Below are 16578 nucleotides of genomic sequence, written 5' to 3'. Positions count from 1 at the left end.
GTTCAATAAACAATGACAGAGTGCTAAGTGGAAAAAACTGCTGTTCAAATATGAATTAATAAATCTAAATATGTATGTAAAATGATTAAAACAATACAATGATAAAGCTTAGTTTTCTAGGCGATATTAAAATGTATTTTCAGGAATTTAATGATTCTAAAAAATGCAAATGTTTGCTATAACTGGAGATCTGTATTACGCTAGACACTAAACAACATCTATTAACATGCTGATGATATTCTACACATTTTGAATCTTATAGTTCAGTTCTTGAACGTTCAAATGTAATTAATTGGGCCCTGGTCGGTGTGGCTCAGTAGGTTAGAGTGTCATCCTAGACACCAAAAGGTGGTGGGTTCGATTTCCAGTCAGGGCACATAACCAGGTTGTGGGTTCAATCCCCCTACCAATCAATGTTTCTCTCTCCCTCCCTTCTTCTAAGATCTTTTTTTTTTAAATGTAGATAATCAGGAATATTTGTAAATTCATTACTAAACTAATACTATTTTTTTATGTACTTTGAAATCCAGTGTGTATTTTATATTTAAAGCATATCTCAATTTGGGTTAATCACATTTCAATGCTCAATAGCAGTATGTGACAACTGGCTACAGTAGTAAGAGGGCTAGAAATCTGGTAATAAGCAAGATAGGCAATGTTTTATGTGGTTCCAATTTTCACTTTCCTGCCAGGTAAGAGTAAAAAAAAGAACATAACGTGTCTGAAATCGAATAAAAACAGCAAGATGTTACAATCCAAAAGTATACTTTGAGACATTAGGAGGTAGGTCTGTATTATTTATAGGAATTTAAATGTTAAGAGACAGATGTTTTACTTACTTTAATTTCTGGGTATGTACAGCAAAAACATTCTAACACATTAAAGTAGAATCTGATCATAAGAATAGTGATCCTGTTTTTGAGGTTCTTTAATGAGAAAAACTTTTTTAAATTATAAAGTCATTCATTAGTTTAAAAAAAAAAAAGAAGTCCAGAGAAAGGTATCATCCCATATAATAAAAGCCTAATATGCAAATTGTACCCTCGACCAGGAGTTCAACTGGGAGTTCGACCAGAGAGCGGGGCTGGCCTGCCAACCTCCCACGTCCCCTCCCCCTAGCTGGCTCCGCCCCCAATAGGCCCCCACACCCCACCAGCCAACCTCCCGTGTCCCCTCCCCCTAGCCAACCCAGCCCAATCAGCCCTGATTGGGGCAGGCCGGCCGGACCACACCCGTGCACAAATCTGTGCAAGATTTCGTGCATTGGGCCTGTAGTAAACTTCAAAAAATAAAGCTTTCAAACATCAAACTACAGGATACTGTTCTCATTGATGAAAATATGATCTCAATCAGGCTATCAATCCCCAGAAGTAAAGTAAGGGAGGGCGGGGGGGAAGGGGAAGAGATCAACCAAAGGACTTGTATACACGTATATAAGCCAAACCAATGGACATATACAACAGGGGGATGGGAGCATGAGTGTGCGGGGCGGGGGGTGGGGGGAGGGGTTGGGGGTTAATGGGGGGGATGAGGACACATTTGTAATACCTTAATAAAAAAATATATATGATCTCAAAATCTAACATTAGACAATCTCAAAACAAAAAGTTGAAAATAAACTCAATACCTAGGAGCACAGGGATGCCTATATTGAGCCTTCTTATTTGTGTGATCCACATAATAGGTTCCAAATTCTGATGACTCAACTCGCTCCCATCCTGGAGGAAGTCCTTCTCGCTCAAGAGGATGGCTCCAATGAGTTGTATTTGTGTTGTGATCTATATAATATTTTCTCCCTCTCATTGTCCAGTCCACAGACCAACCAGGAGGAAGGGGTAAATCTTCAGAACTATGGTTGGTTAAATTTCCTAAAGATGTAGCAGCAACTCTCCCAATACCTGAGAAGAGAAAAAGAGAAGAAATAGGATAATTATTCAAAGCTAAAAGATGCTATTTGATGAATGTAGATAAAATTCTTCTGTTAAAATTCATAATTTTATTACTATAAATAAAATTCTTCATAAAACTAGCCAATATTACTATTCTTTAATTACAAAACCAGGGAGAAGTAGTCTCCTTCTTTGAAATTGGGTGATTTTAGTTGATGCTTCCATCACCAGGCCATACAAACTTTTAACTACTTACAAAGCTACTTAAGTAGGTATACTGCTAAAGGAAAAGTGAAGAAAAAAAATTTTCACCTCATTCAAGATTTTAGATTTGACATTTCATCTAAAACAGTAAAATGAACTTTTAAAACTATTCCCAGTTTATAATTTTTTAAAAATAATCTGGCTGTGCCCCAGAATTACTAAGTAAGCTTATCGAGGTAGCAGGATATAAGGTCAACCTACAAAAATCAATTAAATACCTATATACTAACAATTATTGGAAACATTTAACTACTTATACCATTTATAATAGCTCTAAAAAATCAGGCATTTACATATTAACCAAGCAAAACACATACAAGATCTGTATGCTGAAAACTACAAACACTGATAAAAAAATGAAAGTGGTACTACCATGTTAATGGATTGGAAGACTCAAAATATTTAAGGTGTCCATTTTTCTTGAAATGATCTTTAGGTTTAGGTAATTATAATCAAATTCTACCAGGAGTTTTTGTAGATATAGACAGATATAGACAAGCATACTCTAAAATGTACATAAAAAAGCAAAAGAAGCGGAGAAACCAAAACAATTTTTTAAAAATATATTTTATTGGTTTTTTTTACAGAGAGGAAGGGAGAGGGATAGAGAATTGGAAACATCGATGAGAGAGAAACATCGATCAGCTGCCTCCTGAACACCTCCTACTGGGGATGTGCCTCCAACCAAGGTACATGCCCTTGACCGGAATCGAACCTGGGTCCCTTCAGTCCGCAGGCCGATGCTCTATCTACTGAGTAAACCAGTTAGGGCCCAAAACAATTTTTTAAAAAATTTTTGTTTTATTGCTTAAAGTATTACAAAGAGTATTACATATGTCTCCTTTTTCTTCCCCCCATGACATTCCCCCGGCTTCCCCTATCCCCCAGTATCTTGTGTCCACTGGTTATGCTTATATGCATGCATACAAGTCCTTTGGTTGATCTCTTACCCCCCCCCCCCTCCCACCTCCCCAACCCTCCCGGCCTTCCCGTTGTAGTTTGACAGTCTGTTCGATGCTGCTCTGCCTCTGTATCTATTTTTGTTCATCAGTTTATAATGGTCTTTATTATCCATAAATGAGTGAGATCATGTGATATTTTTCTTTCATTGACTGGCTTATTTCACTTGGCATAATGCTCTCCAGTTCCATCCATGCTGTTGCAAATGGTAAGAATTCCTTCTTTTTTACAGCAGCATAGTATTCCATTGTGTAGATGTACATTTTTCTAATCCACTCATCTGCTGATGGGCACTTAGGCTGCTTCCAAATCTTAGCTATGGTAAATTGTGCTGCTATGAACATAGGGATGCATATATCCTTTCTGATTGGTGTTTCTGGTTTCTTGGGATACATTCCTAGAAGTGGGATCACTGGGTCAAATGGGAGTTCCATTTTTAACTTTTTGAGGAAACTCCATAGTGGCTGCACCAGTCTGCATTCCCACCAGCAGTGCACAAGTGTTCCCTTTTCTCAGCATCCTCGCCAGCACTTGTCATTTGTTGATGATTGCCATTCTGACAGGTGTGAGATGATACCTCATTGTTGTTTTGATTTGCATCTCTTGGATGATTAGTGACTTTGAGCATGTTTTCATATGTCTCTTGGCTTTCGGAATGTCCTCTTTTGAAAAGTGTCTATTTAGGTTCTTTGCCTATTGTTTGTTTGATTGGACTGTTTATCTTCCTTTCATTAAGTTGTATGAGTTCCCTATAAATGTTGGAGATTAAACCCTTATCGGTAATAACATTGGCAAATATGTTCTCCCAGGCAGTGGGCTTTCTTGTTTTGTTCATGTTTTCTTTTGCTGTGCAGAAGCTTTTTATTTTAATGTAGTCCCATTTATTTATTTTATTTTTAGTTTCCAATGCCCTAGGAGCTGTATCGGTGAAGAAACTGCTTCGGCATATGTCTGAGATTTTGTTGCCTTTGGATTCCTCTAGTACTTTTATGGTTTCCCATCTTACATTTAAGTCCTTTATCCATTTTGAGTTTATTTTTGTGTATGGTGTATGTTGGTGGTCTAGTTTCATTTTTTTGCATGTATCTGTCCAATTTTCCCAACACCATTTATTGAAGAGACTATTTGACTCCATTGTATGTTCTTGCCTCATTTGCCAAATATTAATTGAGCATACTGGTTTGGGTTGATTTCTGGATTCTCTATTCTATTCCATTGATCTATATGCCTGTTCTTGTGCCAGTACCAGGCAGTTTTGAGAACAGTGGCTTTGTAATACAACTTGATATCTGGTATTGAGATCCGACCTACTTTGTTCTTCTTTCTCAGGATTGCTGCAGCTATTTGGGGTCTTTTTTAATTCCAGATGAATTTTTGGAGAGTTTGTTCTAGGTCTGTGAAATATGCTGTTGGTATTTTAATGGGAAGTGCGTTGAATTTATAGATTGCTTTGGGTAGTATGGACATTTTAATGATGTTGATTCTACCAATCCATGAACACGGTATGTTCTTCCATCTGTTTATGTCTTCCTCTATCACTTTTTTCAACGTCCTATACTTTTCTGAGTAGAGGTCTTTTACCTCTTTAGTTAAGTTTATTCCTAGGTATCTTAATTTTTTTGGTGCGATGGTAAATGGGATTGCTTTTTTAGTCTCTCTTTCTGTAAGTTCACTATTGGTGTATAGAAATGCCATAGATTTCTTGGCATTAATTTTGTATCCTGCTACATTGCCTAATTCATCTAATAGTTTTTTGATGGAGTCTTTAGGGATTTTTATGTACAATATCATGTCATCTGCAAATCAGGATAATTTTACTTGTTTTCCAATTTGGATGCCTTTTATATCTTCTTCTTGTCTAATTGCAATGGCTAATACTTCCAGTACTATGCCGAACAGGAGTGGTGAGAGTGGGCATCCCTGTCTTGTTGCTGTTCTTAAGGGAAATAGTTGTAGTTTTTGCCCATTGAGTATGATGTTGGCTGTGGGTTTGTCATATATGGCTTTTATTATGTTGAGGTATGATCCTTCTATTCGCACCTTGCTGAGAGTTTTTATCAAAAATGGGTGTTGGATTTTGTCAAGTGCTTTTTCTGCATCAATTGATATGACTATGTGTGTTTTTTTTAAAAATATATTTTATTGATTTTTCACAGAGAGGAAAGGAGAGGGATAGAGTTAGAAACATCGATGAGAGAGAAACATCGATCAACTGCCTCCTGCACACCTCCCACTGGGGATGTGCCCGCAACCAAGCTACATGCCCTTGGCCTGAATCGAACCTGGGACCCTTCAGTCTGCAGGCCTATACTCTATCCACTGAGCCAAATCGGCCAGGGCATGACTATGTGGTTTTTTTCTATTTGTTTATGTGATGTATCACATTTATTGATTTGCAGATACTGTACCATCCTTGCATCCCTAGGATAAATCCTACTTGGTCACAGTGTATGATCTTTTTGATGTACTGCTGGAAATGATTTGCTAAGATTTTGTTGAGGATTTTGGCATCTATGTTCATGAGGGATATTGGCCTGTAATTCTCTTTCATTGTGTTGTCTTTATCTAGTTTTGGTATTAGGGTGATGCTGGCTTCATAGAATGAGCTTGGAAGTGTTCCTTCCTCTTGAATTTTTTGGAATAGTCTGAGGAGGATAGGTTTTAGTTCTTCCTTGAATGTTTGGTAAAACTCCCCTGTGAAGCCATCCGGCCCTGAGTTTTTGTTTGCTGGAAGCTTTTTGATGACTGCTTCAATTTCTTCCATAGTTATTGGCCTATTGAGATTTTTAGATTCTTCCTGACCCAAAACAATTTTTAAAACAAAGAATAAAGATGGAGGACTCGCCCTAACTGGTTTGGCTCAGTGGATAGAGTGTCGGCCTGAGGACTCAAGGGTCCCAGGTTCGATTCCAGTCAAGGGCATGTACCTTGGTTGTGGGCACATTCCCAGTAGGGGGTGTGCAGGAGGCAGCTGATCGATGTTTCTCTCTCATCAATGTTTCTAACTTTCTATCCCTCTCCCTTCCTCTCTGTAAAAAATCAAAAAATAGATTAAAAAAAAAAGATGGAGAACTCATGGTATCTGATTTTAAGACTTACTATAAAGATATAGTAATCAAAACAGTGTGGTATTATCAGAAAGGCAACCAGATCAATGAAACAGAGAATCCAGAAAAACATCTACATATACATGGTCAATTAATTTTTGACAAGGGTGAAAAATTGAGAAAGAATAGCTTTATCAACAAATGATGTTGGAACAACTGGACATCCATATGCAAAAAAATTAATCACAACCTATACCACCTAATATAAAAATGAACTCAAGATGGATCATATAGCTGATGTAAAACATAAAACTATAAAATTTTATAGAAAAAGCAGGATAGCCCTGGCTGGTTTGGCTCAATGGATAGAGCATCGGCCTGCGGACTGAAGGGTCCCAAGTTTGAGTCCAGTCAAGGGCACATACCTGGGTTGTGGGATTGATCCCCAGTAGGGGGCATGCAGGAGGCAACCAATCAATGATTCTCTCTCATCATTGATGTTTCTATCTCTCTCCCACTTCTCTGAAATCAATATATATATATCCTATCTAATAAAAGAGAAACATGGTAATTAGCCGTACCTCTGCTACCCTTCCCATTGGCTAATCAGCGAGATATGCAAATTAACTGCCAGCCAAGATGGCGGCCGGCAGCCAGGCAGCTTGAAGCGAACATGAGGCTTGCTTGCACCAGTGACGGAGGACTCCAACGTTTCCCACCTGCCACTGCCGGCCTCTGAGCTTGCAGTTTGAAACATTGTTACAAATATAGAAGCTAAACAAAACCCCAGAAACCTGCTTTCAGCCAGCCGGGATCTCAGAGCTGGAGTTGAAACAGTGTCGATTATAGAACCGAAACAAACCAGATACCTGCTTTCCTCAGCCAAGCCTCAGAGCTAAAGCTGGCACAGGATAAAAAAAAAAAAACAAAAAAAAACCCGGAGCGGTTGGGAGCTTCAGTCACCTGCCAGCCTGGAAACAGCCTTCAGCCCCTCACCCAGACTGGCCAGGCACCCCAGTGGGGACCCCCACCCAGAAGGGTGTGTGACCAGCTGCAAACAGCCATCATCCCCTCACCCAGGCTGGCCAGGCACCCCAGGGGGGACCCCCACCCTGATCCAGGGCACCCTTCAGGGCAAACCAGCTGGCCCCACCCGTGCACCAGGCCTCTATCCTATATAGTAAAAGGGTAATATGCCTCCCAGCACCAGGATCAGCGGAGCCACGAGGCCTCCCGGCACCGGAATCAGTGTGACAGGGGGCAGTGCCCAAACCCCCTGATCGCCCTGCGGCTCTGTGTGTGACAGGGGGCGGGGCCACAACCTCCCTATCAGCCCTGCTTTGTTCCTGACAGGGGAAGGCGCCCCAACCCCCTGATCAGCCCTGCTCTGTGCCTGATAGGGGGGAGCTCCCCAGCCCCCTGATCGCCCTGCGGCTCTGTGTGTGACAGGGTGCGGCGCCCCAACCCTCCCCCCTCCACGGGCCCTGCTCTGTGTGTGACGGGGTAGAGCCATAACCTCCCCATTGGCCGTGCCCTGAGTGTGACAGTGGCGGCGCCCCAACCCCCTGATCGGCCCTGCTCTGTGGGTGAAAGAGGGTGGCGCCCCAACGCCCCCCACGGGCCCTGCTCTGTGTGTGACGGGGTATAGCAATAACCTCCCCATCGGAACTGCCCTGAGTGTGACAGGGTGCGGTGCCCCAAACCCCTGATCCGCCCTGCTCTGTGTGTGACAGGGGGTGGTACCCCAACTCCCCTATCGGCCCTACTCTGTGAGTGATGGGGGGAGCTCCCCAACCCCCTGATGGGCCCTGCTCTGTGTGACAGGGGGGAGCTCCCCAACCCCCTGATCGACCTTGCTCTGTGCGTGACAGGGTACGGAGCCCCAACCCCCCTGATGGGCCCTGCTCTGTGCATGACAGGGGGCAGCGCCCCAACCCCCTGATCCTCCCTGCTCTGTGCGTGACAGGGGGTGGTGCCGCAACCTCCCCGTCGACCCTGCCTTGAGTGTGACGGGGGCGGTGCCCCAACCCCCCAATCGGCCCTACCCTGAGCATGATTGAGGGTGGCATCGCAACCTCCCAATCCGCCCTGCTCTGTGCATGACGGGGCGGCGCCTCAAGTCCCCAATCGGCCCTGTTCTGAGCCTGACCAGGGGCTGCACCTAGGGATTGGGCCTTCCCTCTGCCACCCGGGAGCAGGCCTAAGTCAGCAGGTTGTTATCTCCTGAGGGGTCCCAGACTGCGAGAGGGCACAGGCCGGGCTGAGGGACCCTCCTCTCCCCCGAGTGCACAAATTTTTGTTCACCGGGCCTCTAGTATATATATAAAAGAAAAAGGATACATTTTTTAAACCTTTTCAACTTAAAAAAAAAAAAAATCCCTGAATTCATAAAGATACTAAAATACAAACTCACTGGTTACCTTTGGAAGTGGCCTAAGTGTGGCTTTCTCCCTGGGAATGAGAAGCTCTTGGCCCTGCTTGCCCTGGTTAAGCCTGAAATGTGGACTCTCAAAGAAAAATGTATTCTGGTGATCATGTAGATCCAGCACCTGATCCCCAAGATTGAGGATGGAAATGACTTTGGGGTATCAATCCAGAAGAAGGTGCTGGAGAGGGTAAATGCAGTCAAGGCCAAAGTAGAAGCCTTCCAGACAACCATTTCTAAGTACTTCTCAAAACATGGGGATGCTGTGGCCAAGGCCTCTAAGGAGACCCATGTAATGCATTACCGGGCCTGGTGCACGAGCGAGATGAGGTGGCCTATGGGTCCTGGACCTAAGGGCCTTCTATGCTGAGCTTTATCATATCATTAGCAGCAACCTGGAGAAAACTGTCAACCCAAAGGGTGAAGAGAAGCCATCTAAGTACTGAGCCCCGGGCTAGAAGGGAAATGTATTATCAAAACTTTGTGTGGGGGAAAAAAAAGCAGCCTATTGCGAGATAAATGTACAGTACAAAAAGATTGGAACCACTGATCTAAAACATAAAGCATTACTAATAATAAATATGTATAGGAGACTAAAAAAAGAAAAAGGCTATAGCAAGCTTTAATACACCAGATCTCCACTCTAAGTTCAGCCAGAAAGTTGAAACTTTAGTAACAAACATGTCAAATCTGGAAAAAGGGCATGAACGCTAACAATTTTGAGTGTCTGTTCTGTCCCTAGTCATTTCCATCTGTACTATTTCATACTCAAAACAGCTCAAATGAGGTAGTAGAATCACTACCAATTTACAGAGTTTGAGGAAACCAAGTTTCAAGTAAGTTATTTTACCAAAGGCCACACAGATGGTATAAGGTCAAATGACAGTATTACCAACCATGTAATATTAGCAACAAAAGATCATTTGTAATTCTTCAAAGAAAAATATGACTGCTACTAATAAAAGGCAAACCATCAATTTTGAATTCAATCAGTGGAAAATGAGAATCTTGTTTCTGAGCTATGAGGAAAAAATAGTTTTTTACTGTCTCCCCTGTCCCACTCCTTCTCAAACAAACCAATCAACCAAAAAATTAAAAAATAGTTTTTCATAATTTCAATTGGCCCCAGAAGAATGAGTGGCATTCATAATCCTCAAAATAACTTCTATTTGCAGGAACTAATCGCACACCTTCCATTTATACAAAATAAAGCATTCATATGCTAAATACAGGGGTGGGCTAATGGGTATGGAAAAAGGTAGGTTATGATTATTATAATAGCTTTGTGTATCATGTACTCACAACTATAAACCTACTTTCGCTTACCCGGTACATGAATTCCCAAAGACACAGAAAAAAGAATTATTTTGTTTCTCTTCCAAGCTTTCACTAGATATGTCTCTAAGAACATAATCTCATATAACCAGGCAAATATATATGAGATGTGTCCTTATAGAAAAAGCTCAAAAATTCTAGTTGCCTAATTTTATAACAGCTACAGAGAACAAAATGGAATCTGGAACTCTAATGGAGGTTTATAAGCTCCAGGTTAATAAATACTAAACATTATAGCCCATGTTATAATCAAGATGTTTATAAAGAGATCTGAGTTGAAGCAAGCCAACTACTTCCTCTGCAAAATAATTACAAATAAATTTGTGTCCCTAAAGATTATTAACCCGTCCTCAAAGATGACTCTGGTTCACTACATATTTATGCATATCCTGGAATACATAGAAAGTCTAGTGATTTTTTTTTTATAAAGCCTAACACTTTCCATTTTGATTCTTATAACTTGATGTCTTCAGTTGTCTTTAAAAATATATTTTAAAGTTTGTTACTTAAAACTGTATAAAACTAAATTATTTAAGTACAGAACAAACGAATTCAATCTGCCTTTAGTATTCTAACTAAAGACTTCCTGTTAATAGGATTCCTTCGTTTGGCACATACAATAAGTGTCTGACTGATATGTTGGTCAAATGGCTAAAGGTCAAATTTCACAGCTAAATGTAGAACTTGCTAGATCCTAAAACCCTTTAGGATATTATACAACTTGCTTTCATACTTCTGCTAAATACAATAAAATGAAGTTAATCACTGAGATAGGTGTTCTGGGAAGTCTAAATAACAATTGGCTGGAATTACTACTCTCTCTAACTCACTACAAAACTATTTCCTTCCATACTTTTTTTATGCTTATTACATTACTAACAGCAATCAAAATGTAAAGCTTGTGAAAATAAATGTATCACATCCTTACCCTCCTACCAACATACTTTCTCCTTTCAATTCATTCAAATTCCTTGAACTCTCTCCAGTATAAATTTTAAAAATATAGTAAGTTTCAAATCTTCTAGATGATTTCATGAAACTTCCATTTATTGTCTCAAATTTCTTTCCTTCTGGAAAAGACAGTTAGACTTTTCTGTTTCATTAATAATTGGTTATTAATCCTTTCCTGCCACTTAAGGTACTCCCTCAAAGTAGTTTTTTCTAAAGAACATTAAATCTTATTGTTCACATAAATTAATCTTGTTAAAGCTCTCAAGCATGTATAACTTCTGCAATAAATGCAAATCTTTTAAAAAATAACATTCTTTAATTTGAAAAAGTATATAATTAACTTATACTTTTTAAATTTCAAAATCATTTTTTTGTGTTAATCTTCACCAGAGGATATGTATTTTTTTACATTGATTTTTTTTTTTAGAGAGAGTAGAAGGAAGGGGGAGGAGAGAGGGAGGGAGGGAGGGAGGGAGAGAGAGAGAGAGAGAGAGAGAGAGAGAGAGAGAAACAAAAAAACAAACAAACATTGAGAGTCACATCAACTGGTTGCCTCCTACATGCCCCAACCAGTTGGCTGGACCAAGCCTGCAACCCAGGTATGTGCCCTTGACTGGGAATAGAACCCTGATGGCCCTTTTGTGTGCGTGGGCAGAGGCTCTAACAACTGAGCCACACTGGCAGGGCTAGTTTCAAAATCTTGATTGGAAAAAAAAATTTTAATTGAATTTATTGGGTGCTACTGGTTAACAAAATTACACAGGTTTCAGGTGCACAATTTCATATCATCTGTACACTCTTACTGTGTGTTCACCACTCCCAAGTAAAGTCTCCTTCCATTACCATTTATCGCCCCTCTACCCTCCCCACAATCCCCCCTCCCCTGCAATCCCTACACTATTGTCCGTTTGTGAGTATTTTTCTCAATCCCTCCAGTCCCTACCTCCACCCCCACCCCACTCCCCAGCCTGCTCTCTGTCTATGGGTCTGTTTCTATTTTGCTTGATAGTTTACTTTGTTCATTAGATTCCACATAAGTGAAATCATATGGTACTTTTCTTTCTCTGACTGGCTTATTTCACTTAACATAATGCACTCAAGGTCTGGAAAATTATTTTAAAGTTTGTCATTAGACTTATAAAAACTGTCAGACTGCTTCTGAGAAGATCAGTAGAAATTTATTTCTTAAAGTATTTTCTCAATGATATTTTGCAAGTAAGAATTTTTTTAAAAAGATTTTAACTTGGTATTATTAATTCTTCATACTTACATTCAGGCAGAAAAGTGTTATGACTATCAGTGATTTTTTTGTAACATATATATATACATGGGAAAGGTAAGTGTGAAGAACAACAATCTGTATTAATGATAAATAGAATGTTATAAGCTATTATTCGTGCTGTTAGCTACCAAAACTGTCTTAAGACTCGACTTGAAGTCTCTGGATTAATTCACTCACTCAACCATTTATTTCTGAAGTTCCTCCTATACAGTCAGGTGCAATGCTAATGGGTCCTATGTGACTATTCATTCTTTCCCTCATCCTTATAATCGCATTAGTGGCGGAATACCATCAATGAAGATGTGTTCCACTTCTCCCCTTTCCAAATGTCCCCAGCTTAGGTCAGGTCCTCATTAACATTTAAAATATTAACTACCAGGTTTTTTTTTAATCCATTCATCTACTGATGGACACTTGTACTGTTTCCAGATCTTGAGCTATTATAAATAATGTTGCTATGAACATAGGGGTGCATATTCTTTCTGATTGGTGTTTCAGGCTTCTGAGGATATATTCCTAGAAGTGGGGTCACTGGGTCAAATGGCAGTTCGTTTTCATTTTTTAAGGATACTCCACACTGTTTTTCATAGTGGTCGTACCAGTCAGCATTCCCACCAACAATGTACAAGGTTTCCTTTTTCTCCACATCCTCACTAGCACTTCTTGTTTGTTGACTTATTAATGATAGCCATTCTGGCAGGTGTGAGTTTTGATTTGCATCTCTCTGATTAGTGATGAGCATTTTTTCATGTTTCAGGCATTTATTTATCCTCTTTGGAGAAATGTCTATTCAGATATTTTGCTCATTTTTTAATTGGATTGTTTATCTTTTGTTAAATTGTATGAATACTTTATATATGTGGGAAATTATCCCCTTATCAGATGTATCATTGGCAAATATTTCTCCCATATATTAGTAGTGGGTTCCCTTTTCATTTTGATGCTAGTTTCCTTTGCTATGCAGAAGCTTTTTACTTTCATGTAGTACTATTTGTTTTTCATTTGTTTCTCTTGCCCTAGGCGATGTATCTGTGAAAATTCTGCTATGTAAGGTGTCTGATATTTTGCTGCCTACGCTTTCTTCCAGGATTTTTATGGTTTCACAACTTACATTTAAGTAAAAAAAAAAGTGGTACATTTGCACAATGGAATACTATGCAGCAGTAAAAAGAAGGCTCTCTTACCCTTTGAGACAGCATGGAGGGACCTGGAGAGTATTATACTAAGTGAAATAAGCCAGTTAGAGAAAGACAAGTACCACATAATCTCACTTATATGTGAAATCTCATGAAAATAAACTGACAAACAAAACAGACCCAGAGACATGAAGCATACAACAGACTGATGTATTTCAGAGGGGGAGGGGAGAAGAGATTAACCAAAGAACTTACATGCATATATGCATAACCCACGGACACAGATAATAGTACAGTGAAAGTCTGAGGGGCGGAAGCAGGTGGAGTGGGTCAATGGGGGGAAAAAAGGAGGCATCTGTAATACTTGCAACAATAAAGATGAATTAAAAAAATAAAATATTAACTACCAAACATGTACCAAGTGTAAGATTACCAAGTGACTGAAATTACTAATAAATAGCATATTACATTAAGAAAATCATTCAAGTAAGAAACAGATACAAAACTGTATAGATTTTAATTATAACTGTAAATAAAAAGAATGCCATGGGAAAAGATGAAAGAAATAACTAAAATATTAAGAATCTCTGGTGTGATAGGTACTTAACCTTTACTTTTCTGTATGTTATAAATTTCCTATAATAAGCAGATATTACTCTAAAAATATAAATGAGCTTTAAAAACTTACTACACTTTGGTTGGACAGATTATTTCTGAGGTTTAAAACTACATTTTATTAGAAATAGCCAAAATAAACACTGAAGTGTACAACTGTCTAATCCTTTAACACAGAACTTCTTTAAAAATTAAAAAGGCACTCACCTATGCTCAGTAGAGTATTTCTATGTACCTAGAAAACCTCTTCTCTTCAATGTTCCAATGAGATTTCAATGTTGACTCTCACAAAATAAGCTGCTCTTACCAATTATTCCACACTAATCAATTTAAAAAAGAATTTTTTTCCCCATCACCATTTATCCCTTCCATGGCCTCTTCCACCTCTACCCATCCCCCACAATCACCACTGTTGTCCATGACCGTGAGTTTTGGGGTTTTTTTTGCTCAATCCCTCCACCCTTCCAACTCCTCCCTGCCCCCTCCCCCACCCCCACCTCCGAGCTGCCTGCCTGTTTTCTACCTGTAAGTCTGTCTCTATTTTGCTTCATACACTACTCAATTTTCAAAACTTGAGATTCACTCATTCCCAAACTCGTATGTGTCTCATTTTTCCTTCAAAAACATCACAGATTTGCCTTTTCCTCTGCAATACCACTGGTACCTGCAGTCCACTTTTCTCTAGGAATGTACCCCAAGTATAACTAGTAAACTGATCTTTAAATAGTGCTTTCATAAAATGATTTGCCTTTTTGAAATCTGCAATGATTTTGCTTGACTCAAGTTTCAATCCTATAGCCTGTTGTTGGACCACAAATCTCCATTCCACCTTACATCTTATTCAAACTAGGCAAAACTACACAGCTCCTTGGACTTGCATGGTGTCTACTCTGTTTTCACTTGGTTATTTCCAAATTTCCAACTAAAATGCCCTTTATCTGCCCCCATTAATCTAAAATACAAGCTAAAAGCACAGATGAAGTCCTATCTCTTCTACCAATCATTCCAGCCTACCCTGACTATATTTTTCTGCCTTTCTATTGTACCTACAGTAAGTACCACAAAGTATACAAATTGTTTTGTTACTATTTTGTATATATTGGTTTTGTTCCTTCAAATAAGGTACCAAAGAGGAATAATAAGGTCAGGGAAAAATGGTAAACATATGACTCAGACTAAATGAATGTTTTCTACACGCAAAATACTCATGCTCCAAAGTATTAAGTTAGCTTATTTGAAATTTTGTGGATTACAAAATAGATGTCTCACGTATTTTTTTATTTTTAACCTGCCAAAATTTAAAGCCTACAACTACTTACAGGAAAAAAAAACAGTCAGATGAAAAAGTTTAATTTTCAGCTTGCTTCAGTTTATTTAGTGTATTCCAGTACTTTAGGATTAAAGCAAATTGTGCATTTCTCCTATATCTTCAGCTCCTTTTATAAGAATCCTCAAGTCAGCAAATATGGAAAGCAGATTTCAAAAATTTATAACTAATATTTTTGCTCATTTCATAAAAGAACAACAAAAAGACATACTTAACACACGATTAACTATTTCACAATAAGTCTGTCTGACCAACTTGGGAACTAATTATTGAACTACGACACCAGTTTTGTTAAGAGAAACAGTACAGGTTCTAGCTAAGTAATGATGCAATTGCTCATGGTATTAACTACCATGCCTGATTCTTCCTATCTGCCTTGCCTTTTCCCATTTAAGTCCAGTTTCTCTGAAACCTTAACCTAGATTCAATCCAACTGTAGACATTAAATTATCTAAGTTTTCAAAGTTCATAGTGTTAATAGTAAAGATATCCTTCAAATAAGTACCAAGTTTTTATAAAATGAGTTAATAAAATAAAGGAACACAAAATTCTTTCCCTCATTGTAGGTTAATAATTATTTGCAAGTTGGCTCAGCAATACTGGCGAAATGAAGAATTTCCTTAGGAATATGTTGACTTCCCAAGAAAATCTAGAAAAGAGCTTCTTTTAAATTGTGTTAATAAATCTAATATAGTAGTTCTAATTTTAAATTACCTGAAGCATGCCTCCCCTGATTCTGTGGCATTCTTTGGAAGAGATCGTGGTTGTATTCATAATATCTGTAATCTTCATGTGTACGATCTCCAAGTGGGCGCCTTCGCTGACCATCAAAATAATTATCTGAATAATAATATCGGGAACCAGAATCTCCATTTTCAACAGCAAAATTAACTTCTGTTAAAAATGACTGCGAAGAGCCATATTCCCTAGGGACATCTGCTAGACTCCTGGCAAGATAAGAAGGTGCTGATAATCTGTTGCTTTCTCTTCTCATTATTTCATGAGGTGTTCTTTGAACTGGAGTTCTAAGGAAACTCTGGTTCCTTGAAACTATTCCATCTCCAGAAGCTGAAAAGGCATTAGTGCTTGAATCTGGAAGACAGATATCAGTTCGTCTTGGAATTGTTGGACCATGCCGGATGAATGAAGGCATGAGATCTATAATGAAACAATAAAATGACCATTTCAATAAGTAACACTTTTTAAAAGTTGCTCATTTGCATCTATCACCCCAAAATACAAAATTTCAATGGACTTAAAACACAATTAAATTAAAAATAAATAAATAAATTATATATATATATATATATATATATATATATATATATATATATATATATAAAATTG

At 38.8% G+C, this 16578-nt stretch overlaps 1 protein-coding gene and 1 pseudogene across 8 annotated transcripts in view; one reads left to right on the top strand and one right to left on the bottom strand.

Annotated features, from left to right (window-relative positions):
- SAV1 (salvador family WW domain containing protein 1) overlaps positions 1–16578 on the bottom strand; it is a 34370-nt gene that overhangs the window by 13546 nt on the left and 4246 nt on the right. For all 8 annotated transcript variants that reach the window (XM_059696619.1, XM_059696610.1, XM_059696628.1 and 5 more), the window contains exons 2-3: positions 15946–16389; positions 1628–1898 (exon numbers count right to left, since the gene is read on the bottom strand). In XM_059696619.1, the coding sequence (XP_059552602.1) occupies positions 1628–1898; positions 15946–16389 (715 nt within the window). The remainder of the gene's footprint in view (positions 1–1627; positions 1899–15945; positions 16390–16578) is intronic.
- On the top strand, positions 6442–9068 carry LOC132227752 (proteasome activator complex subunit 2-like; annotated as a pseudogene).

This window comes from Myotis daubentonii, chromosome 1, assembly GCF_963259705.1.
Source record: "Myotis daubentonii chromosome 1, mMyoDau2.1, whole genome shotgun sequence".
Taxonomy (NCBI): Eukaryota; Metazoa; Chordata; class Mammalia; order Chiroptera; family Vespertilionidae; genus Myotis; species Myotis daubentonii.
This window is presented reverse-complemented; position numbering and strand designations above follow the sequence as displayed.